Raw genomic sequence first — 24,635 nt, 5'->3', positions numbered from 1 at the left:
TTACAATTAATTTTCCTTCTCACTGCAGAGTTCCAGGATTTTTCAGGTTTTTCTCAACACACAACATTTAAATAGCTAAGTCAACTGTACCAACATTTCCAGAATATATTTCAGTAGCTGTGAAAGCCCATTGTTTGTACTTCTGTGGATGAAAATAAATATCTTAATAGGATGAAGACAAATCAGAACACTTTACTTGGTTATGTGTAAAGAATAAATATGTTTTCTGAGACTCGATTTTCACAGATTGCTAATACATTATGTAGTTTGTCAGGAAAATTATTGCTAGCGTTGTTAAGTTCTTCCCTCAGCAAAAACGATTTCCCTTTTCCTTGTACCCACGTTGGTTGCAGTGGTGTCCTCACTCCCGGTGACTCTTGCAGAGGCTTTTCTTAGAACTAGCTTCTTCAGGTTTAACTGCCACTCAAGATGGTGGCTGCAAATCCTTGTGAGGTCAGCGCTCTAGTGTTTCTACCTTAGTCTTGTGCTGAAGCTTACCTCCAGCTGTTTCTCTCTGGGAGCCCTGCACTTCAACTGTCACCTGGAGGAGAATGAGCAGTGTGCTTTGTTTCATAGAGAATTCTTCCAGTTTTGAGTAATTAATAATTTTTCTTGTTACAGTGTGCACACCAGCTATTCTTTTCCCTTTTGGAGAAGCTGATTTTTTTTCCCTTCTTCCAACAACTGGCTAGCAGCTTTCTGAGGAGAATTATTTTTGGCTTAATAGGAACTTCAAGCAACTGCAGTAAGGAATCTTTTTGTATGACTTCCATACTTGCCAATATCTATGTATGTACATATATATTCAATAACTCTTTGCTTTGCAGACTTGTCAGTCTTAGAAACAAACCTCAGTGCTCAGACGTATTCCTAGAGACTGTGAATGAGAAAACTTAACTTTGAGAAGGAGTTTTTGTTTCCTGTAAAATACATTAGTAGTTTGTATATATTTGAACTTTTGGACTGTTCTCCAGAGAATCTTGGAAACCTCTGACTCCTGGAAAGAAGATATTAAGTTAACTTTGTTCTCTTATGGAGAGGCTAGTCTCTCAAAAGATCCAGGTTAGGAGATCGATAGAAACGGGTGAATACGAATGGCTGAACAGTCGAATGCGCAGTAGGAATGTACTTATCTATGCTCTTACTGCAGGTCCTTCCTTTCAAGAAATCCCAACAACGAGAACGGTGCAGGTTTTCAGAGACACACACTGAATATCCTATCTTCAAGTGGGAAACATAGGCTGGAACTGGATCTGGATGTGGTCTCTTTTTCTATTCCCATTCCCATTCCCCTTTCCCCCAGCGGATGCAGGGTTCAGATAATCTGTTTAAGTTTGAGCACGCATCTGTTGGAGGGAGTTGGGTAAAAGGCATCTACTCCTGTGAAAGTTTGATTTAATGGGTAATTTTCTGACATAGTTTTATCAGTAAAGCTGCAAGTTAGTGGGAAGGTTTTTGGACATTTCTTGGAAATGTTCTGTCTGTAAATGACAGTGTGCAATCACATAATTATTTAGTAATATATTTATTAGAAGTGAGTGTTTAAACATAAATTGAGGAAACACTCCTGCCCTGATGGCAATGCTATTAGTAAACTAAGAGGCAAGTAATGGATCATGTATTCCCTAAATGTGGGATGGATTATTTTGATACATGGAGCAAACATTGAACCTATTTAATCAAACAAAGAGGTTTTATGTACAGCAGAAATGCTGAGCTCACATATTTGAAGGTGAACTCATATGTGACAATGAAGAAAAAGGCAACTCTGTAAACTAAAATATTTAACTAGGATCACAACATTTGAGACCCGTTCACAGGTCAAGTACATTGCAGTTATGGTTGAGTAGATTATTCAAGTTACTCGACCTGCAGATCTAGTAACATTTTTATGATTTTTTGAGGCCTGAAATGGAATATTGCAAAAGCAGGACTAGGCCAGTGGAACCCAACTGTGGATTTTGGAAGAAGAGTATCTGCAAAAGAAGGGACAGAGTCCAGTCCACTCACGAGTGTCCAGGTGGGACATAAGGTCCAGGAGCTGCAGAGGAGTCCCTGAAGTCACCTAGAAACTGTCCCTCAGTGGTCGCCGGATTGCAGATGGGTCAGTGGTCAGGAGGACCACCAATAAGCACAGGAAAATGCAACTGGAGCTGTTGGAGTTTTGCAGAGCTGTAGAGGACCAGCAAGGTCCTGTGGACCAGGCCCTTGGAGGGGAGTCTGGGCTGACCCTCAGAAGACAGGCGAGCCAGAAGAAGCAGTTGGGGCCCACGAGCAACCCACTGGCAGCAGGCACAGTAAGTCACAGTGAGGCCCAGGCTGCACACCTGAAGAGGAGTCCCACTTCACTGAAGCAGCAGAGAGGAGACTGTCCTTGTGGAGGTAGATTGTGGGGGCCGGGGCTACTTGGAGTTTGAAGATCCCTTGGAGCAGGAGTCAAAAAGTCTTGGTTGCTGCAACAGTCAGAGTGCACAGAGGTTCTGTTTGGAGGAAGAGGCAAGGACTCACCGTCTCCCAAATTGGATAGAAGGCATGGAGGACACAGGGGACCCCTCAGAACCACCACCTGTGTTGGGGAATCTTTGCAGGTCCAGAGGACAGAATATCTACAACAGCCGGATGTTGTTGCCTTAGGTGCCTGCAGATGCAGGGAGTGACTCCTTCAATCAAAGGGAGATTCCTTCTTGCTCTTGCTTCTTTGGTGCAGCTGAAGTCTTACCAACCCCAGAGGATGCACAGCTGTAGAAATGTTGCAGGGTACTGACAGGAGCCCCAGAAACAATGTTGAAAGGAGAGGTTGTCTCTGTGTTGCAGTCTTGTTCAGTTCCTGCGAAGTCCAGCAGCGGTTCCGGTGTCCAGGAGCAGAAGAGGTCATTGCAGAGGAGTCCTGGTGGAGTTTTGCATGCCGAATTTGGGGACCTACCTGAAGGGCAGTCCCTAAATAGCCCAACAAGGGGCTTGGTCACTCTGCAAGGTGACCACCTATCAGAGAGGGTCAATGATGTCATCTGCATAACCTGACCAGTCAGATGCTCTGCCCATCGTGTTTTCAAGATGGCAGAATCATATGGCCACCTGGAGGAGCTCTGGGTACCACCTTTTACTTCCTTTGCCGACCGGGACGGACATGGTTGATCCCTTACTTTATGGGTAATAATAGGTTGGACATTTAATTACAATAATATGGAAAGACAATCAATTTAAAGACCATGCAAATATAAGCCCTGAAGAAGTCCTTTTGTGTAGGACGAAACGCGTTGGCTGATTGCTCGTTTGTTCAAGAAAAAGCAATAATAAAAAATGAAGATGTTTAAAAGACAACGTTGTGTTACTGGACTTTACTGACTTTGCGCAGTGGTGCGCTATCCATATCTTTTTGTATGTAATCCTTTCAGGATTGCCCCTTTGTTGGCAGGTGCAGTGATTTGTGCACAGGTATAGCCATAGATATTGGGTGACAATATAGTTCACAGAGTTTTAATATTTATGGTAGTCTAAGACAGGTGCATTCTTAAGGTTTAACCCGCCACGAATTCAGTAGCAGACCACCGTGGGGTGGTGATGGACAGGGGAGTGGTCATTTCCCTTTCCTTTGTGCAGTTTTGCACCAGAGCAGGGACCGGGGGTCCATGGACTGGTGCAAACTGGCTTATGCAAGGAGGGCACCAAACGTGCCCTTCAAAGCAAATTATAAAGAATTTGGTATTATGGGTTGCTTTTAATTCACCAATTAGTCCATGCCAGATGCAGAAAACAGTGCACCTCATACATTCTAGTAGAAGCACTCCCTATGAGGACAGACACACCTGACAGCTATTATAATGGCATAAAGACAGAAATAGTCCTCCTGCCTGGTCTAAGAAATTATTGACATTGCCTTAAAGCAATGGCTGATGGTGAATGACCCAAAGAAGACAATAGTTGAAGAGGCCAACTAAAGCTCACTCTCAATGCATTGTTTAAAAGATGTCTAGCAAACAACTAAAGCTGGCCAGCCAGACCTAAAAATAACTAAATTTTCCGGATTTGCCATTGGTGCTAAGGGGTTTGTGAAGTGTTTTCTTTCTGCCAGACATCCGGGGAGTTAGCTTAAAAATAGACTTACAAACATAACATGGAACAAAAAGGCTTTTAGCCTAAATCACAAACAGATTTTGAGGTAAGAGATTATTTAGAGTATGACTGTATGCAGTCACGGCTACACTATGCAGACCTACTATGCTCACAGAAAATAAACACATAGCATAGTTGATAAATAGAATTAAACATTTCAAGGTTTGACAGCATCGCAGTTGTCGGCTTGTAGATTTTATGAATGGTTTCAAATTAAATATACAAGTTGACAATTGTTTTGTTAATGTATGACAACGAGAACTGCTCTCAGAGCACAGATGCCACTGTGGATGTTGTCCTGTCATTGAATATAAATTCTCAAATGGCATTCACCTAACACCTTGAAGCCTGACTTGAGCTACAACATAAAAATATGCAGACTCAACAACTTCCACTATTTTGATCATTCTTTGTCGTTTGGGTTTATAGTTTGACTTTCTTTCTATATTCTGATGTGCTCCGAAAACCACTCATGTTCCAGATACAAATAAGTACTTAGAACGAAATTGTATCCTGCGCTCATACAATCTGGTTGACAGTTTGTGAAGTGCCATTTTGGTTCAAAATGAATCTCATACAGCCAAATGCAATTAGCAAACTATTTCATTTATCTGGCCATGCAGCCTACTATATCCATTTTATTAAGCTATGTTAATGCATTATCCCTTGCCTTGCAGAGGCATAGTTTGTACTTAACACCCGAAGTGTGATTTTCTGAATTTTGTTGTGTACATAAAATAAGAAGGCACCAAGCTCTTGTGTTAGACACTAATGAAAGATACTCAATCTCAGTTTTGCTGCTTCTCATGAACTCATCCTTGCACCTACAAATTAAAGAATCTAAAACTTAACAATGTGACTTGATTCTAGAAACATCTAATAACGACTTCGTGATGCAACACCTCTTGAAGCTCTTCTCATTGCTGACAGGGCAGGGGGTGCCTTGCCCGATTTTTGTGATCACACATATAAATAAATCATTCTGCAAACGTAACCAAAACATTAAATTCTGAAGCTTTCCTCGACACAGCCTAAGGGATTTGTAAACGATTTCTAGAATGTCCTCATAATAATACATAATATCAATGCAATGCTATTGTGATTCAATAAAAACCTATACAAACTTTGTCATTTAGTAAATACCACAAAATAGCACAGTGTCTTGATTTCCATACCTTTACAGTTTGTTTGACACCATGGAGAGAAACCTTGTCCATGATTCTGCTATCTGCGTGCAGAGTTATACTCTTTCTGCTGGATGCTCCGAACAGGCTGCGGCTTGGGACACTGAAGCTGAGTCTGCTTTGGTTGGACCCTGAAACCATGGAGGTTTTCTTCATAGTCTTGGAAGCCCTGCATTGGAAGATAACCATTCTTGTTCAATGCATACTCACTGATTTATGATTAAAGTAAACAATGGAAGAATTCATGAATATGACCTCATCAGAATGCAGGCACTTCATCTGGCATTGTGGGTTGTCAGTATAGTACTATGCAAATCTGCTGTATTATAAATGTGTTCATATCCTGGTGAGGCGCTGAAATGAATCACACATATATTGCTATATTAGACTACTCTACTGCACAGATCTTTCCTACTGAAAAGCATTGCTATTTCAAATACGGCTACATTATGTCTCATTTTCCTTCTGTGCCCCATTCCCCGATACTGTTGTGTGCATTGAAGTGGTCTAAGAGTAACAGCTCCAGGCCCAATACTTTGAACCAGACACTGGCAACTAAAAGTACCAAGATGCCTTACACAATGTGGACATGATGGCAGTGTGATCTTGAATTGGTGGTGAGAGGAGTGTGTATAGAAAGTGCCAAGCTCAAGATGGCCGGGCCATGTGATGGTGGTCAGGGGATGTGGAGGACCAGTAACTGTTGTTCACTCACTGGCATCCTCAGCCTACACTGTTTCCTCCTGAACTGTAATAGGTACATCAAAAGAGGCTGGCCATGGTTCTACAGGAAATTCAAGGGGGGCTGACCTTTCCACATCAGCCAAAGTGATTTGATCCCTCTGAGATAGTTAATACTAGCGGCCAGGATTTTTTTAAACTGTCTTGCATAAGTAATACCAATGTTCATCACTTTGATATATAATTCTTCGCACCGTTAGTCCCTCATTTTTAATTGCTAGAATTACAGTCTCTTGAGATTTTGTTTCCATTAAATAATAAATCATTGGTCCCAACAAACATGATTCCCAAATCAGTGGGACAGACATTGGAAATGTTAATGAGGATCAGGGACTGTTTGGAGAGACTACCCACAGGGACATATCTTTAGTTTGACAGCTCCGATCCGCAATAGGATTGACTCCTAAGCTTGACAAAGAAATTAGGGGCCTAGTTGATGATGAAAGACTCTAACAAAGTAGCACTAAATGATTTAGCACCATTACTGGTTGAGATGTATCCCTATTTGTTTGCTGAATTGGTAGTTTGGGTAGATAGAGGGAGTACAGACAGAGGTGATTACAGAAGTACAAACATACAGAGTTGACTATGGATACTTTCTTTGGGGGCACTGCTTTGCATTTGGTTTCTCAGTGTGATAATAAAAAATATGAACCTGAACTCTGCATTGTCACTTGTTCCATCTCCATAAACTCAGGAACATGCCATCCTTTCTCTTTTACTAAAGATGAGCCCATATCTCTGTTTACAGAGGTCCTAGCTCAAACAAAGACAAGCTTCTTGGTATGCCAATTGAAGTATACATCTTCCCCCTTTCAAGACAATCAGTTTTCAAGATGATGATAGGGATAAAAGAGGTGAGAGGGTGGAGGTAGTGCACTACATCAACTTCCTGAAGCTGTTATCCAATTGCTTTTCTCTCTCAAGAAGAGATGTTCGAGACTCAGGCCGCAGATATTCCTGCATTACTGTTGGAGGTATTTTTTTGCAATCACAATGGCCTGAAAGCATATGTAGGTGTCAGTAGTCTGCCAGATGGGAGAAAAACTGCCAATCTGACCAGTGATTCTGTGACATGGTGTTGAATTCCTACTCATGTACCATCCAGCAAAATAACATTAGAGAGATGAGACACCCAGTGCAAGCTAGTGAAAAGGGATTGACACAGCCCAAAATAGATATTGGGATTGGTGGAGCATGTAGATGTTGCTGTACTTATCAACTAATGCTTTTATGAAGTACACCTATTTACAGGCTGTTCCACAGAACTGTGTCAGGGGCTGGGCAGATAACTCCTCTCTTCATACACAAGTCTAAAATCCAGTGCTGTATCAAAGGCCCCTGCAAGCCCCCTCCCCCCCACTCTTCAATGAGTTAGAAAACAGAGAGGCACTTACATAACATAACATAATCAAAATCAAAATAATCAAGCCAAAGAGAAGGCCTGAATCATGAATAATGTGATACTAAATTAACAGTAGGTAAAACTAACAATAAAAAACAGGTTAAACAAGGCCTACTAAAAATGATCAACAGGCAGGAAAGAAACGTTCTGGGCTGTTCTCCACAATCAAACACATGAAAAACTAACTAAGGCAGAAAGACATCAGAAAAAACGCATCCACAAACTAAAGGTCTAACATAGGAGCATTAGGAGCCCAATTCAAACTAATACTACTGCAGGAGACAGAACTCCTGTTAACCCCTTAGCTGCTGGGCCTTTTCCCCCCCAGTGCTGAGCCCTTTTTTGGCTATTTGGGGTAGTTCGCGCTTAGGGCTTCATAACTTTTTGTCCACATAAGCTAACCACGCCAAATTTGCGTCCTTTTTTTCCAACATCCTAGGGATTCTAATGGTACCCAGAGTTTGTGGTTTACCCTGGAGGAGACCAAGAAAATAGCCAAAATACAGTGAAAATTTTGTTTTTTCCAAAAAAATGGGAAAAAAGGGCTGCCGAAGAAGGCTTGTGGTTTTTCCCCTGAAAATGCCATCAACCAAGGGTTTCTGGTGCTGAAATCACTATCTTCCCACCTTTCAGGAACGGGCAGACTTGAATCAGAAAACCGAATTTTTCAACACAAATTTGGCATTTTACTGGGACATACCCCATTTCTACTATATTTGGTGCTTTCAGCCTCCTTCCAGTTAGTGACAGGAATGGGTGTGAAACCAATGCTGGATCCCGGAATGCTAAACATTTCTGAAAACTAGACAAAATTCTGAATTCAGCAAGGGGTCATTTGTGTAGATCCTACAAGGTTTTCCTACAGAAAATAACAGCTGAAATAAAAAAATATTGAAATTGAGCTGAAAACAACAGCCATTTTTCTTTATGTTTTACTCTGTAACTTTTTCCTGCGATGTCAGATTTCTGAAAGCAATATACTGTTTTGTCTGCTGGACTCTTCTGGTTGCGGGGATATAAAGGGCTTGTAGGTTCATCAAGAACCCTAGGTACCCAGAGCCAATAAATAAGCTGCACCCTGCAGTTGGTTTTCATTCTATACTGGGTATACAGCAATTCATTTGCTGAAATATGAAGAGTGAAAAAGAGGTATCAAGAAAACCTTTGCATTTCCAAAATGGGATCAAGATAAGGTTTTGAGGAGCAGTGGTTATTTGCACATCGCTGAATTCCGAGGTGCCCATACTAGCATGTGAATTGCAGGGCATTTCTCAAATAGACGTCTTTTTTACACACTCTCTTATATTTGGAAGGAAAAAATGTAGAGAAAGATAAGGGGCAATAACACTTGTTTTGCTATTCTGTGTTCCCCCAAGTCTCCCGATAAAAATGATACCTCACTTGTGTGGGTAGGCCTAGTGCCCGCGACAGGAAATGCCCCAAAACACAACATGGACACATCCTATTTTTTTTATAGAAAACACAGCTGTTTTTTCCAAAGTGCCTACCTGTAGATTTTGGCCTCTAGCTCAGCCGGCACATAGGGAAACCTAACAAACCTGTGCATTTCTGAAAACTAGAGACCTAGGGGAATCCAAGGAGGGGTGACTTGCGGGGCTCGGACCAGGTTCTGTTACCCAGAATCCTTTGCAAACCTCAAAAAGTGGCTAAAAAAAACAAGTTTTCCTCACATTTCGGTGACAGAAAGTTCTGGAATCTGAGAGGAGCCACAAATTTCCTTCCACCCGGTGTTCCCCCAAGTCTCCCGATAAAAATGATACCTCACTTGTGTGGGTAGGCCTAGCGCCCGCGACAGGAAACGCCCCAAAGCGCAACGTGGACACATCAAAATTTTTGGAAGAAAACAGAGGTGTTTTTTGAGAAGTGCCTACCTGTAGATTTTGGCCTCTAGCTCAGCCGGCACCTAGGGAAACCTACCAAACCTGTGCATTTCTGAAAACTAGAGACCTAGGGCAATCCAAGGAGGGGTGACTCGCGGGGCTCGGACCAGGTTCTGTTACCCAGAATCCTTTGCAAACCTCAAAAAGTGGCTAAAAAAACAAGTTTTCCTCACATTTCGGTGACAGAAAGTTCTGGAATCTGAGAGGAGCCACAAATTTCCTTCCACCCGGCGTTCCCCCAAGTCTCCTGATAAAAATGATACCTCACTTGTGTGGGTAGGCCTAGCGCCCGCGACAGGAAACGCCCCAAAGCGCAACGTGGACACATCAAAATTTTTGGAAGAAAACAGAGGTGTTTTTTTAGAAGTGCCTACCTGTAGATTTTGGCCTGTAGCTCAGCCGGCACCTAGGGAAACCTACCAAACCTGTGCATTTCTGAAAACTAGAGACCTAGGGCAATCCAAGGAGGGGTGACTCGCGGGGCTCGGACCAGGTTCTGTTACCCAGAATCCTTTGCAAACCTCAAAAAGTGGCTAAAAAAACAAGTTTTCCTCACATTTCGGTGACAGAAAGTTCTGGAATCTGAGAGGAGCCACAAATTTCCTTCCACCCGGCGTTCCCCCAAGTCTCCTGATAAAAATGATACCTCACTTGTGTGGGTAGGCCTAGCGCCCGCGACAGGAAACGCCCCAAAGCGCAACGTGGACACATCAAAATTTTTGGAAGAAAACAGAGGTGTTTTTTGAGAAGTGCCTACCTGTAGATTTTGGCCTCTAGCTCAGCCGGCACCTAGGGAAACCTACCAAACCTGTGCATTTCTGAAAACTAGAGACCTAGGGCAATACAAGGAGGGGTGACTCGCGGGGCTCGGACCAGGTTCTGTTACCCACAATCCTTTGCAAACCTTAAAAAGTGGCTAAAAAAACAAGTTTTCCTCACATTTCGGTGACAGAAAGTTCTGGAATCTGAGAGGAGCCACAAATTTCCTTCCACCCGGCGTTCCCCTAAGTCTCCCGATAAAAATGATACCTCACTTGTGTGGGTAGGCCTAGCGCCCGCGACAGGAAATGCCCCAAAACAGAACGTGGACACATCACATTTTTTCATAGAAAACAGTGCCTACCTGTGGATTTTGGCCTCTAGCTCAGCCGGCACCTGGGGAAACCTAGCAAACCAGCACATTTTTGTAAACTAGAAACCCAGGGGAATCCAAGATGAGGTGACTTGTGGGGCTCGGACCAGGTTCTGTTACCCAGAATCCTTTGCAAACCTCAAAATGTGGCTAAAATACCACGTTTTCCACACATTTCGGTGACAGAAAGTTCTGGAATCTGAGGGGAGCCACAAATTTCCTTCCACCCAGCGTTCCCCCAAGTCTCCCGATAAATATGATACCTCACTTGTGTGGTTAGGCCTGGTGCCTGCGACAGGAATAGATCACACAACGGTCAATGTTGGTCCTTACGTGAGGCAGCTGTTGACCCTGGGGTGATCCATTCCTGACACAGGCACTAGGTGTAGGCACTCAAGTGGGGTAGTGTTTTTATCAGGACAGGTGAGGAGTCACTGGGTGGTAGGAATGTTGTGGATCCCAGCATATTCCTGTAGTTTGTGTGACAGAAATGCGAGAAAAATAGAGTTTTTTCTCAACATTTCAGCTTTGCAGGGTATTCTGGGTAAGAAAACTTTGGGGAATCCACACAAGTCACACCTCTGTGGACTCCCCCGAATGTCTAGTTTCCAGAAATGTTTGGGTTTAGTGTGTTTCTCTATATGGCCGCCGAATCCAGGACCAAAAACACAGGTGCCTGCCTTACAAAACCAGTTTGTTTTGCCATAGACAATTTTGATGTCTCCACAATATGATTTGGGTGGTGGAATTTGGGGCTGAACTAAATTGGTGAGCTCCCAAGAGAGCACTCTCTCTCTGCTTGCCGCCGCATTCACCTGCTCTCTGGGTTGGCCTAACCCACTATTACCCAGTTGCACGAACAGCTTGCGAAGGGACAGCAGGACTGTCCTCATCACCTCCCTCATAATGTACTGGAAGAGGAGTTTTCGAATGGGACTCCTCTGACTGAAAAATCACTCCCAGAGTCTGCGCCATTGTCCTATCCCTCAGATGCTGTCTCAGTATCTGATGTCTCAGTCTCTGATCCTATGTCAGAGCGGTCCTCTATAACCCGAGTGCAGGCAGCAGTCATCCATCAAGATGCCATCTCTGCTATTGGCTAAACTGTTGCTCTAAAACACTAGCCTACGTAGACAGTCACAAAATCGATGGTGTGTGTGAGATACGTGCAACAGTAGAGGCCACCTTACCTGCGCTTCTTCCCTCAATCAGCACGTACTTTCAAGACACTCAAAAAACACCTTGTCACATACCATTCGTCACAGTCTTTAGCACCTCCTGCGCCCAGTCCAACAATCATTATTGGTGCTCCCACTCCCTCCTCCTCGGATTCCCTCATTACCACCCAGCAAAAGTGCCCTTCATCTCTCCATAGACTTTACTAATGTACTCAGCTATTTACATAAAATACAGATGTGCTCTTTGCAGTAGGCATATAAACCTTCTGCGCTTCTTTATGGCACTAAAACTGCCACTAGACAAGTCGGACCCTTTTCCCCCCAGGGAAACCACACACATATTGACAAAAGTGATGTATATATGACAGCCAACCACCTGAAACTCAACTCAAGCAAAACCGAAATAATCCTCTTTGGCCCTCACCAAAAAAACCTGGGACCCCCCATGGTGGCCCACCACGCAAGGCCCTGCACCCACCCCCGCCAACTACGCACGCAACCTCAGCATCATCCTAGACTCCTCCCTCTCTATGACCCAACAAATCAACGCTCTTACCTCCTCATGCTTCAACAAACTCCGTATACTGAAAAACATTCAAATGGATCCCCACAGAGACCAGAAAAACTGTCACTCACGCACTCATCAGCAGCAGGCTTGATTACAGAAACGCCCTCTACGCCGGCACCACTCTAAAACTCAAGTGCAAACTACACGCATCCAGAACTCAGCAGCACGACTCATCCTCGACCTCCACCGACACGAACACATCTCTCCACACCTCAAATCCCTCCACTGGCTCCCCATTGACAAAAGGATCACCTTCAAGATCCTCATCCTCACACACAAATCACTCCACAACACAGGCCCTGCCTACCTCAACGAGAGTCACCTTCCACACCCCCACACGAAACGTCCGTTCAGCTGACCTCTCTCTCGCCTCTGACCCCCGCATCAAACACACCACCACCGGGGGCAGATCCTTCTCCTACATTGCACCCAAAACATGGAACGCACTCACAACCCACATTCGCAAGACCCAAAACCTACTTCTTTTCAGGAAGGGCCTCAAAACCTGGCTTTTTGAACAGTGAACCTCCTAGCCCCTTTCCCTCCCCCCCGTCCCCCCCCAGCGCCTTGAGACCCTCACAGGTGAGTAGCGCGCTTTATAAATCTCTTTGATACAGATCTACCAATATATATATATATATAAATATATATCTACATAGATATATCTATAGATATATCCATGTACCTAGATATATCTATCTACATAGATATATATATATAGATATATACATATATTTTTTTTTAGTTGTTGTATGGTTTCCTTGGGGGCCAAAATGGCCCCCAGGGAAACCCTACAACATCTAAAAAAAAAATTGCCACGGGCGACCCCCTGTCATTTCATTTTTTTTTTTATTTGATTTATTATTATTTTTTTTTTTTAAATCCCCTGGGGGGGGGGGCGCGATCGCGCCCCCCCCCTCCCCAGGGGGCACCTACCTTTTTATTTTTTTCGGAAAATTATCCGGGGGGGGGGGGGCGGCCCGTTTTCCGGGGGGGGGGGGCTGCCCCCCAAAAGTGAAATCCCTGGTGTCTAGTGGGGTTTCCTGGCCCCCGATCGCAGCTGTGCTGCGATCGGGGGCCAGGAAACCGTTTCAGAAGGCCTCATAAGAAAGGGGAGACTCTCCCCTTTCTTACGAGGCCTTCTGAAACTGTTTCTGGCCCCCGATCGCAGCACAGCTGCGATCGGGGGCCAGAAACAGTTTCAGAAGGCCTCGTAAGAAAGGGGAGAGTCTCCCCTTTCTTACGAGGCCTTTTCAAAATGTTTCCTGACCCCCCCGATCGCAGCTGTGCTGCGATCGGGGGAGCCAGGAAACCTGAAAGTGTTTCCTAGCCCCCGATCGCAGCACAGCTGCGACCGGGGGCCAGGAAACACTTTCAGGAAGGCCTCGTAAGAAAGGGGAGTGTCTCCCCTTTCTTACGAGGCCTTCCTGAAAGTGTTTCCTGGCCCCCGATCGCAGCACAGCTGCGATCGGGGGCTAGGAAACACTTTCAGGTTTCCTGGCTCCCCCGATCGCAGCACAGCTGCGATCGGGGGGGTCAGGAAACATTTTGAAAAGGCCTCGTAAGAAAGGGGAGACTCTCCCCTTTCTTACGAGGCCTTCTGAAACTGTTTCTGGCCCCCGATCGCAGCTGTGCTGCGATCGGGGGCCAGAAACAGTTTCAGAAGGCCTCGTAAGAAAGGGGAGAGTCTCCCCTTTCTTATGAGGCCTTCTGAAACGGTTTCCTGGCCCCCGATCGCAGCACAGCTGTCTCCCCTTTCTTACGAGGCCTTCCCGAACGTGAAAAAGGCCGTTTTCCCCATGAAAGCAGGAAGCGGCCGCAAGGCTGCTTCCTGCTTTCATGGGGAAAACACCTTTGCAACGTCAGCGCGCCTCGCGGCGCGCTGACGTCACAAAGGGGCGGGTGGGGGGCGGGGGGAGACACGGTAGCTTCCGTGTCTCCCGGGGGGGGAAAAAAAATAAAAAATAAATCCTCGGGTGCGACGCACCCGAGGATTTATTAATGCCCTTCCTGGTGTCGGCCACTGGTCGTGACCCGCACCAGGGAGGGTGTGTGGGCGTCGGCCAGTGGCCGACGCCCGCACCTAAGCGGTTAATGAAATTAAAATAAATACTCTATGGGGAAGAGAAAAAATTATGAGGTGCTGATGATTGTGGATTCGCGGCTAAGGACATAGACTGGTCTGTGAAAGAGAATAAATAAGACATACAATTTACCATTACAAAAGGAAAGCGAAATTACATTTGGTGCCAATTTCCATACCAGAGTATGACAAGAAGGGTAGCTGAGCTTAACTAGGATGAAGAACAAACAACAATATTCTAGAAATCCTGTCACGAACAAAGAAAACCTCAAGGCAATAAAAAGCTAAAATCAAGCACCACTCCACAGCGATCATATGGCCTGCTGTACAGACACCTCATCCCCAACATGCTAAAGGCACTTAAATCTACTTAACTAATTTCCAAATACAGAAAGGCTGCTCCCACCATATCCAAAATATCCAAGGCTGTAATATCAATCTTGAAAATCCTGGTAAGTAACTTTCAACACATCAATCAAATAAACACCTGTTGCACTATTAAATCTGAACATGAAGTTTTGTCAAAATCCTAGCCATCAGAGTTGGGCACATCATGCCTACGAGATACACCAGGGCCAATTTAACCTAATCAAAGACAAACTGACACCAAACAACATCAAAAAGCTCATGCAGATACTAGACAAGATTATCAAGTATTGGCAAAAGCCAATAGGTCTGGCATTATTATGCCAATGCATGTAACACAAGCATTCACAAATGATGTTTGTGTGTTTAGTATATGATGCCCAGCTCATTTGGCTTTGCTAACAGTAGAAAAAAGGTGTAAAAAGAATTTATTTACATATGGAATATCCATAGGAGATAAAGAACTAAATGTGAAACACAGTGGGATGAATAAGTCTACTTTTCAAATGTAAAACAGTCCTTCATGCATACCAATAGAAACAGTTCCTAGAATAATACGCCAACCAGCATTAGGTGAGAGAGAAATACTCCACTATGTATATTTTAAAAGAATTAGTCACTTTAAGTCAATATGATGTACCTCTAAAGTAACAAACTTTACTTCCATTGCAATGATGAAGTGTTCGAAGGTGTCCACATGGACCGTTAAATAGCATGTTATACTTTATTGCTCAATTAATTGCAATACAATACAAAATAAAATGCCAATTTTAGACAACGCTAAATTTAAAGAAATTACCAGATACAAAAGCTAAAATCTTAAATTGGTATAACAATAGGGGCAAGAAAAAATTGTCAAAAGCTGATTATAGTCAATGGAGGGCCAACCTGATCAGATTCATTATAATCATAATTAAAACTACATGTTCAGAGAGAAAACGATTATCTGCAATATCATAAAAAAGCTGAATTCCTGAAAGAATGACAGCATGTGGGCCGTCAGATACAAGTAATCAATCTCGACCCTGTGAATGTCTGACCAACAGACTCTTATGCAATGTTTAGCAATGTTACCTAGATCCAAGAGGAAGCAGGTGGTTACCTGCACAGGTTTAGAAAACTATTTTCCTAAGGAGATGATAAGCCATATTAGCTGTCATTTACAAATTATCAACGCTCGACTTATCAAGCAGTTATCCCTAGTTGATCTTGGTCAGTTTCTTGTGGAACTGTTGTAAGAGCTTCAACCCCCTGCAACAAAATGGAATTGACTCACCCTGGAGCCAAGTTATTACAGCCAATTTACGTTAAGAACTGCTGTTTTAGTAGCTTTCTTCTTTCCAGACCCAGTGACGAGCAAGTGCAGAATGCGTGAAGCAAGGATTCTTGTTTGTAGTTACAAAGGCGGCAAAGTTAATCAGGAAGCTGATCTTTCCAAGAAGGACGAGCATCTTTGGTGCCAAAGAACCCTAGTCGATATAGCAAGAACTGATGTTTTAATTGAGTGGAAAAATGTTCGGCTAAATATCCTTGTGGGGACAAAGCTGAAAAGGACCCCAAAACTGCACACGCTGTCTTTTGGCCAACAAGGCCATATCTGTGATGAGTATTAATGAGCAGACAGAGCTAATAACTACTCTATAAAAAGGCAGGCTTGCCCATGTCACGCTTCCATGCTTCTTCCATGCCCAAGCTTTGGTGACCTGGTTTAAGTAGCTGCCCCAAGTTCCTTTTCTGTTGTTGTTTTGTTGCACCTGCTCTTCTTGCCAACAGGAGTGGGTTATGGAGATGTTCTCCGCGGATCGTAGTCTCCAGGATGGTTTGAGAAAGGCTCTCTTTCGCTGAAAGACCTGATTTTTTAGGCCCATCTCCAGTGTGTTCTGGGCCAGGGAGGCACTTTTTGGAATGTTAAAAACAGTCTTATATACTTTTATTTGGCTGGAATTTAAAATCGAGATATCCTGGCCCTGCAGAACTTTTGCCCCACAGGAAATAGCTGGAAGAAGCTGGGCTGACATGACTTTTAAGAGGTGAGAGAGATTTGGGCAATCTAACTTCTTAAGTAGCTTGAAGCTGTATATTAGAGAGTGAACCTTCGCCTTGATCAAGAGCAAATGGCGCTTCCATTTCAATCGGGGATCAAGGTGTACTCCTAGGTATTTGTATGACTGCACCACCTCAACATTTTTTCCTCCCAGGAACCAATTAAAAGAATTATATTCTGTTCTGAGGAAGCGCATCAGTTTTGTTTTGGTCATGTTTATTTCTGGTCCTTTCTGGTCCATAAAGGACATGAGTGCTGTAAGACTCTGTTCCAGGCCACGTGGAGTATTACTCAATAATAGGATGTCATCTGCGTATTGGAGGCAGCTGACTTTCTCTGAGCCTAAGGTTGGAGGAAGGATGTTTCCTTGTGTTAGCGCACCATCAAGATCTGCCAGGTATAAATTAAACAGTAATGGAGCCAAAACACAGCCTTGCTTTAGGCTGATTTCTGTAGGTATTTTCTTTGTTAGTCTGGTGTCATCTCCAGTTTTAACCTATACCCAAGTGTCGGTGTAAATGTCGATAATGGCGCATAGCAAGTTGTTCGGAATCCCCCATTTGGCCAGCTTGGACCAGAGCCTTCCCCTTGGGACCTGGTCAAAGGCTGACTTAAGATCAATGAAGCAAGCATAAAGGCTCAACTTTCTATGTCCAGCGTTTTCCAAAATAAGGGAGAGAGTGATTAGATTTGTTGATGTGCTCATGCCTGCCCTGAAGCCTGTTTGAAATCTCGGGAGTAGCTCATTTTTATCTGCCCAGGTCTGGAGATGCTGTAACAGGCAGGATACATACAACTTGGCTTCCACATCAATCAGAGCTATTAGCCTGTAATTCGAGGGCAGAGCTGGGTTACCACTTTTGTAGCTTGTTTGCACAATGATGTCTCTCCATAATTCCGGGATCTGTTTGGTGAGTGATGGTGTTAAAAAGTGGCGCAAAATGCTGTTTAAAGATTGCGTTCACTAGCCCTTTGGGTCCAGCATCCTTGTCTGACTTCATTTTGTTGATCCGAACGACTAATTGTTCTGGCTCTCAGACTTGATCATAGGTTACCTTCTCCGGGGTGGACAGAAGCTTCCCCTCTGCTTGTTGATATGGGGGCTGGTTGTTTCGTATGTACAAGTGAACACCCCCCTCTTTGGCTAAAGGCTTAACTGGCATGTTTCCACCAGCTGTTAGGCCATACCGGCCACAGATGTGGCCTTCCCAGGAAGCTGAATCGTTTCGGGAACGGTGATGTCTGTTTTTGCCAAGTGCCAGCTCATTCACAAGGCCCCAGAAGTGTTTACTGTTTGGTCTTTTGCTTGCCCAAAGTATATCAGACCATGCCTTTTCTAAGAAGGTTGTTCTTTTCTGTCCAGCAGTCAATGCAATACTTTTTTTTTTTTCCATGGCCCACAGGGAATGTTTTTCTCCATACTCGCCCTGGAGTGTCGCTTTTGCCAGTTTCCTGGACTGCTGCACAATTTGTGTTTTCTGAGTGCGCAGTGCCTTGTTAAACTAGGGCTGCTGGGCTCAGCCCTTCTTTGAGTCGAAAGCCTGTCTCACTTCTAGGGGCCCTGCGATGCGATACACTTCATTCATTAAAACCCCCTATACCTTGTTGATGTCATTTTATTATTTTGAGATTGTACATGACTGGGGTGGTGAATAAATTATTCGAAGTTTGAAGCATTTATATTTTAAGTGCCAATTCCAATGTCTGTGGGAAGTGATTGTTCTCTGCTCTGCATTTCATTTTTTGATTTGGCAATTCTGAACCAGAGGTACCTCCAAGTTGTTTATAAATGTATAGTTAATGGTTGAGCAGGTTTTGCCGCTTGCAAAGGTTATAGATCCTGGGGTCTCCTTCTCACTAATTCCATTTAACAAAGTTAAACCAAAATTTTCCAGTTGTTTCCGGTGTGTACTTGCAATTCGGTTCTTTGTGGCTCCCCCTTTGTGGCCATTAGGTTGAGATTGAAATCGCCGGAAAAAATAAATATATTCTAATGGTATTGTCATTGTAAGACCTTAATTAATTCAGTCAAACCTTCCAATTTGCCCCTCTTACGTGCTTTTTTTTGGGTGGATGTACATATTTAGAAAGATCAGCGCAATACGACTGTTGTGGGGCTTGCCTAGTATGACCTTGGTTGTCTGCATCCAGTTTGACCCTGTGCTGATTGTAGCTATGTGTCCAATTAATGCTGTGGAAATAAGGGTTGCCAGGCACCCTTTTGCATGAATGTATCTACTTTGTTTGAATATATAAAGCTTTATAGCTGGACACATCGATCATCCCCAAGCTCCAGGTTTCGTGAAGTAGGATTATGTCATACTCCTGGAGAAAGGACAGCGCTTCCGGGTCTTGTAATATTGAATCAATACGGTGCATATTCCATGAGCAGATGTTGACATTTGGTCTCACAGGACCCTGGTCCCTGGCCATTATGCTTTTGTCAGGAATGTTTTTGTGGGTTAGTGGGCTGGTGTTCCTGGAGGGCTCGATAAATGTGGCCGATGCCCATTTCTCCTATGTGCTTTATGATCATTAGTTTTTCCATGTCCAATGGATTTGTTACTGCTCCTGTCACTCCTCTCAGCACTGAGTTGGACCTGGATAGCGATGGTGTTCTACCTGTCGTAACTCTATGCCCCATGAGTCAAAGATGTCACAATGGGAGACTAGTTGGTGTACTAAGCCTCATGTGGACCATGTGGTGAGAGTGGCTTCTTGGTTGTTCCTTATTGGATGGGGTTTAAATTTGACAGAAAGTAAATCCGCTGATGAGACCTGGGAGAGTTCTCTTATTTCACCAATCGATTTTAAGATGTTTCCTCTGTTGAGAATATCAAAGCTCCCTTCTGACTTGAAATGTGGAATAAAGAGTAATTTATTCGCCTGTGGGGGCATGACTGCTGGCTATACCACTGTTTTTCTTTCCTTGCATTCATTCACTGGAGCTCCCTTAAAACCAGGTTCTTGTCGGCATTGAGGCTGATAGCTTAACGATGAGCAGACACTGAATTTGCTCCTCTCTTCCCCTCTTTGGGCCATGGCTACTCCTCAGGCTCCTTGTTGTTGTAGGCTGGATGTTCTGGTGAAGAGTGTGACTCTGATCTTGTGGAGGGACACGCTGGTGCGTTTTCAGTGTACGCTGACTTTCTGCTGCCCAGCTTACAGGTCAAATTGACCTCTTTAGCCTTTTTATCTTTTCCCTTTATGGGTGCACCCAAAATGTTGCTTTGTTCCTCGTTTTGCTGGCTCCTATCTACAGCAGGGGGGATTGATCTTTGAGAGCTTAAGCTCAGTTGTTAGGATTTGATTTTGATCTGGTGTTAAAGGTGGGTCCATAACATCTTTACTGGAGTTTGGCAAAGGTGGTTGTTTCCGCTGTGCAAAGTATTGCCATAGCTTTTTCTGCTGGGCGGTTCTTTCTTTTTTCCTTACTTTTCTTGGCTTCTGATTTTCCCTTTTGATTTTGGTGACATTGGGCTTTCTGAGGCACTATGGGGGGTGTCCTTATCTGTTATAGTTATGCTCTTACGATTTTCCCCAGTGTTGTGGACCCTTTCCTGTCAACAGCTTATGTGCCCTGTCTCCTGCGAGGGAGTTATCATGGATAGCTCCATTGGCGAGGCTTCCTTAATCGTAGCCTTTTCTTTCCATTCTAATTCTAACACCTGGAACTTTCCCTTGTGCTTAAGGCCTGAGCCCTGACTTCCATGAGTATTTTGTTCAGAATGGAAGCAATGACCCGGGGATTGTTCCCTGAGGCAGTGCAATTGCATGTAGCTTGCTGTACGTAATTATGTTTTTGGCCTCTATGAATCAGGTCATTAAGGGCTTGTAACTTTGAATCAATTCCAACAATGTAATTGGCCATGATGTCAAGTAAATCAACTTGGATCGCTTGTTTATCAGCCTGGTGCTTTATTGCAGCTGACATAACGTCAAGCGTCGATAAAAACGAGCCCCACATGGTGGCGGGTACTTCTGATTGTAACTGAGAATCTTGCATATGGTCCTGAAGGGGCTTAGGGCGATTGCGACGTTTGTTAGTCCATGTCAAAGAGTTCTATTAGGGGTTGTGTTAGACTTAGCATCATTGGCATGGTCTCCCCTAACTTTTTGCCTCTAATTCCCAGGTTGTTTCTGTGTGCTGGACTTTGTTTTTACTGTTTTGTTTGCTCTGGACACTTTACTACTGCTGACCACTGCTAAGGTGTAAGTATTCCCTCTATAAATTATATATGTACATTGGCTGATCCATGATTGGCATATTTGATTTACTGGCAAGTCCCTAGTAAAGTGCACTAGAAGTGCTCAGGGCCTGTAAATCAAATGCCACTAGTGGGCCTGCAGCACTGGTTGTGCCACCCACATTAGTAGCCCTCTAAACATGGCTCAGACCTGCCACTGCAGTGTCTGTGAGTGCAGTTTTAAACTGCCAATTTGACTCAGCAAGTGTACCCACTTGCCATGCCTAAACTTTCCCTTTTCAGACATGTAAGGTACCCCTAAGGAAGGACCTAGGTACCCCTATGGGCAGGGTGCAGTTTATGTTAAAGGTGGGACATTTACTAATGTCCTGACAGTGAATTATTGGCAAATTCATTTTTCACTGTTGCAAGGCCTATCTATCTCATAGTTTAACATGGGGGCCGCCTTTAAATATGATTAAAGTGCAGATTCCCTTTGGGAGCAGATAGACATTTGGAGTTTGGGGTCTCTGAACTCACAATTTACATCTTTTAAGGAGGTTGGTTTTTAGATTGTGTGTTTGAAAATTCCACTTTTAGAAAGTAGGCATTTTCTTGCTTAAACCATTCTGTGACTCTGCTTGTTTGTGGGTTCCTTGTCTGGGTCAGTTTGACAGTTGGGCTGTTTGCACCTCTCTTCTTGACAGTGACACAAAGGGAGCTGGGGTGTAGCCTGTTTATCCTGATGGGCCATCTGGGATGAGGGGAGGGGGAAGAGTGGTCACTTACATCTGAAAGGGCTGTGCCTGCCATAACACAATCCAGTCTCCAACCCCTTGGTGTGTGTCTAGGGCCTGGCCTGGGCAAGGCAGGATCTTGAAAACAACAGAGACTTCTCTTTAAAGTAGGCTACTTCAAAGGCAGATAGGGGATAAGAAGAGCACCCCAAACCCCTGAAAATCAGATTAATTCTGTAACCAAGAGGAACCTCTGCCAAGAAGAAGAGCTGGAGGAGGAGTACTGCTTCTTTGCCTATGACTGTGCTTTTCTAGGTTGGCCTGCAGTAGCTGCTTCTGCCTGAGAGAGGATAAAGACGGACTTTTGTGTGACTTATCACTGGTGAAGAATCTCCAAGGGCTTGAACTGAGCTTGCCTTCTGTTGTTGAAGTCTCAGGGACAACAGCATTTGGGCCTTCTGCTGAGAGTCCTGCCTGCCAAGTGGTGCCCTAACCTTTCTCTGGGTCTTTGTAAATTGCAGCTGGTGTAAAAGGACAGACATCCTCGCAAAGACTGCCATGCAGGGAAACTTTCAACGCACCACCCACCTCACAGCTGAGTAACAATGCGCCGCTGGCCTCGTGGCTAAAATAGATGCTCCACCTGCATCGCGGATGGGAGATCGATGCAACACGGCTGCAGAAACGACACACAAGACCCACAATGGCTGGTGTTAATGACGCAGGGCCCAAGCAGCACGGTTTCTTGACATCGTGAGACCGGATTTCAATGCAACATCACTGGGTGCGGAAAATCAACGCAAAGCCTGTCCTGATTCCAGGTGCCCATTCCGATTGACGCATCGCCCTCTTGCAGGAGAGAAGAAAGGATTCACACCTACCCGACCAGAGGAGGAACGATGCATGGTCTCGCTTGCGGGTAACGAATTGACGCATCACTGTCCTTTTCCAACGCACACTCGCCCGAGCAGCTTTATTTGGACGCTACCCAGGTACTTTTGTGCGCTAACAGCGTTCTCACTGTTTTCTAAAGGATTTAGGACTCTTTTTCCTTTTTAAATTCATAACTTGACTTTCGTATGTCAGATATTTATCGGTTTGGTCTTGTTTTGTTTAGATAGATATTGTCTATTTTTCTAAACCTGTGTTGTGTCATTTTGTAGTGTTTTCAGTGACTTACTGTGTGTGTTGGTACAAATACTTTACACCTTGCTTCTGAAGTTAAGCCTGCCTGCTTGTGCCAAGCTACCAAGGGTGTGAGCGGGGGTTAAAGGGTGATTCTCCTTTATCCTGACTAGAGCGAGGGTCCTTGCTTGGACAGGTGGTAACCTGACTGCCAACCAAAGACCCCATTTCTAACAGGTTGGTCATGGGTGTTGGCAAGGTCCAACTGGGCTGTTCCTCATTCGTGGACTTGGAGATTGGTCTTCCCAGCTGCTGAAGTCCAAAGATAAGATGGACTCCAAGGAGTCTGCTCTGATGAGTTTGGCCTTCTTACTCCCAAACATGGCGAAGGATTGAGTCTTTTGATTGCAGCTGGAATCTAATCTTTCAAGTTTTTGTGGTTTGAAAGTTTGAGGGTTGGAAGGAGGAGTCCCAAGGGGGGCTTGCTTGGAATTCTCCTTTGTCAATGCGCTTGTTACTGCCTGTGGTCTTTGATACCGGGAAGTTAAAAAGTGGCACTGACGGTACTTCAGAAATGAATTCCTGTACTCCCATGAGATGTTTTTCGTCATTTAGTAAATTGTCAGAGCCTAATGTCGATTATATCACAGGGGAGCTTTGACTTGTTCTTTTTGGCAGCCCTTTCCTCCCCCATTTGGAAACTCACCGAATTTGCCAGATTGCATTGCACTTGTCTGATTAGTTTGACATTTTAAGAGATGTTTAAGAAAATTGCAGGAAGGATGACACTTATATGGTGGTTAAAGTTCTTCTATTCTGCTCCTAAAAATGATGGAAGTGATTGCTTGTGCCCACAGGAAATGAAGGGTGCCTTCCCTTCAGTCTGTGCTGCTCTGGTGTGCTGCTGGTGGTGATGAAATTAATTATTTAATAAATTGGTGAATGATGGCTAGTGGATTCTGCCCAAGGAGAGTCTTGAAGACATAGAGGAGGGAGATCTTGGGGGGGGGGGGGGGGCACTCATGTGGGGTGTGAGTGGGTCTCGCAAGGGGATCCACAAGCCGCACCCAGACCTAGCTGGCACGCTTCTGTGAACCACCCTCCCGGGCTCTCACTCAGCAGCGGCTGGCTACACCCGCTGTGCTTAACCAGCCCACCTGGTGTATCTCGGCTGCCACCAAACTGCTGCTTCTGTCTCTCTTACCACTTCTGCTGGGCCTGGATCTGGTCTGAGTCTGGGTCTCGAGACCTAGATCCTGAGTCCTCAGTCCTGAGTCCTCGTCCTGGTCCATGGGCCTGCAGTCAGGGGGCTCCTATGCCCCGATGCTTCTGGCATTCTATAGTCGGTTGTCCTGACTGACTCGATCAGCCAGATCATGCTGGATGCTGGGTTAGCTGGGATCAGTGGGGTGGATAAAGGGCTTGCATTTTTTTTTTTTAAGTGGATCAGGAGAGGGCGCGGTCAGGTAAGTGGGGCTGGATTAAGGGCTTGGGGTGGGGGTTGGGCTAATTTTGTTTTTAGGGTGGGTGGAGGGGTCGTGGAAGGTTTTAGGGCTCAGGGTGGGTGTCGGGCTAGTTCAGTTTTTAGGGGCGGGGATCAGGGTAGTTTTGTTTTTAGGGGTGGGGTTGTTTTGTTTTGAGGGCGGGTGTAGCTTTTTTAAAGGGCAGGAAGGTGGGGTCGGGGAAGGTTTTAGGGCTCATGGTGGGTGTGGGGTTTCGGGGTAGTTCCATTTTTAGGGGCGGGTTGGGCTAATTTTGTTTTTAGGGGCAGGGTGGGGGTCAGGGTAGTTTATTATTAGGGGTGGTAAGGGTAATTTTGTTTTTAGGGGCGGGGAGGTCGGGATAGTTTTGTTTTTAGGGTGGGTGGGGGG

The 24,635-nt window shown here is 44.6% G+C and overlaps 1 protein-coding gene across 1 annotated transcript in view; it reads right to left on the bottom strand.

Moving 5' to 3' along the window:
* The window catches only part of DNAI4 (dynein axonemal intermediate chain 4), a 214,517-nt gene that overhangs the window by 182,780 nt on the left and 7,102 nt on the right, over positions 1–24,635 (bottom strand). The window contains exon 2 of the mRNA XM_069232482.1: positions 5,289–5,466. Within this exon, the coding sequence (XP_069088583.1) occupies positions 5,289–5,466 (178 nt within the window). The remainder of the gene's footprint in view (positions 1–5,288; positions 5,467–24,635) is intronic.

The sequence above is a fragment of the Pleurodeles waltl genome, chromosome 4_2, assembly GCF_031143425.1.
Source record: "Pleurodeles waltl isolate 20211129_DDA chromosome 4_2, aPleWal1.hap1.20221129, whole genome shotgun sequence".
In the NCBI taxonomy this organism is placed as follows: domain Eukaryota; kingdom Metazoa; phylum Chordata; class Amphibia; order Caudata; family Salamandridae; genus Pleurodeles; species Pleurodeles waltl.
This window is presented reverse-complemented; position numbering and strand designations above follow the sequence as displayed.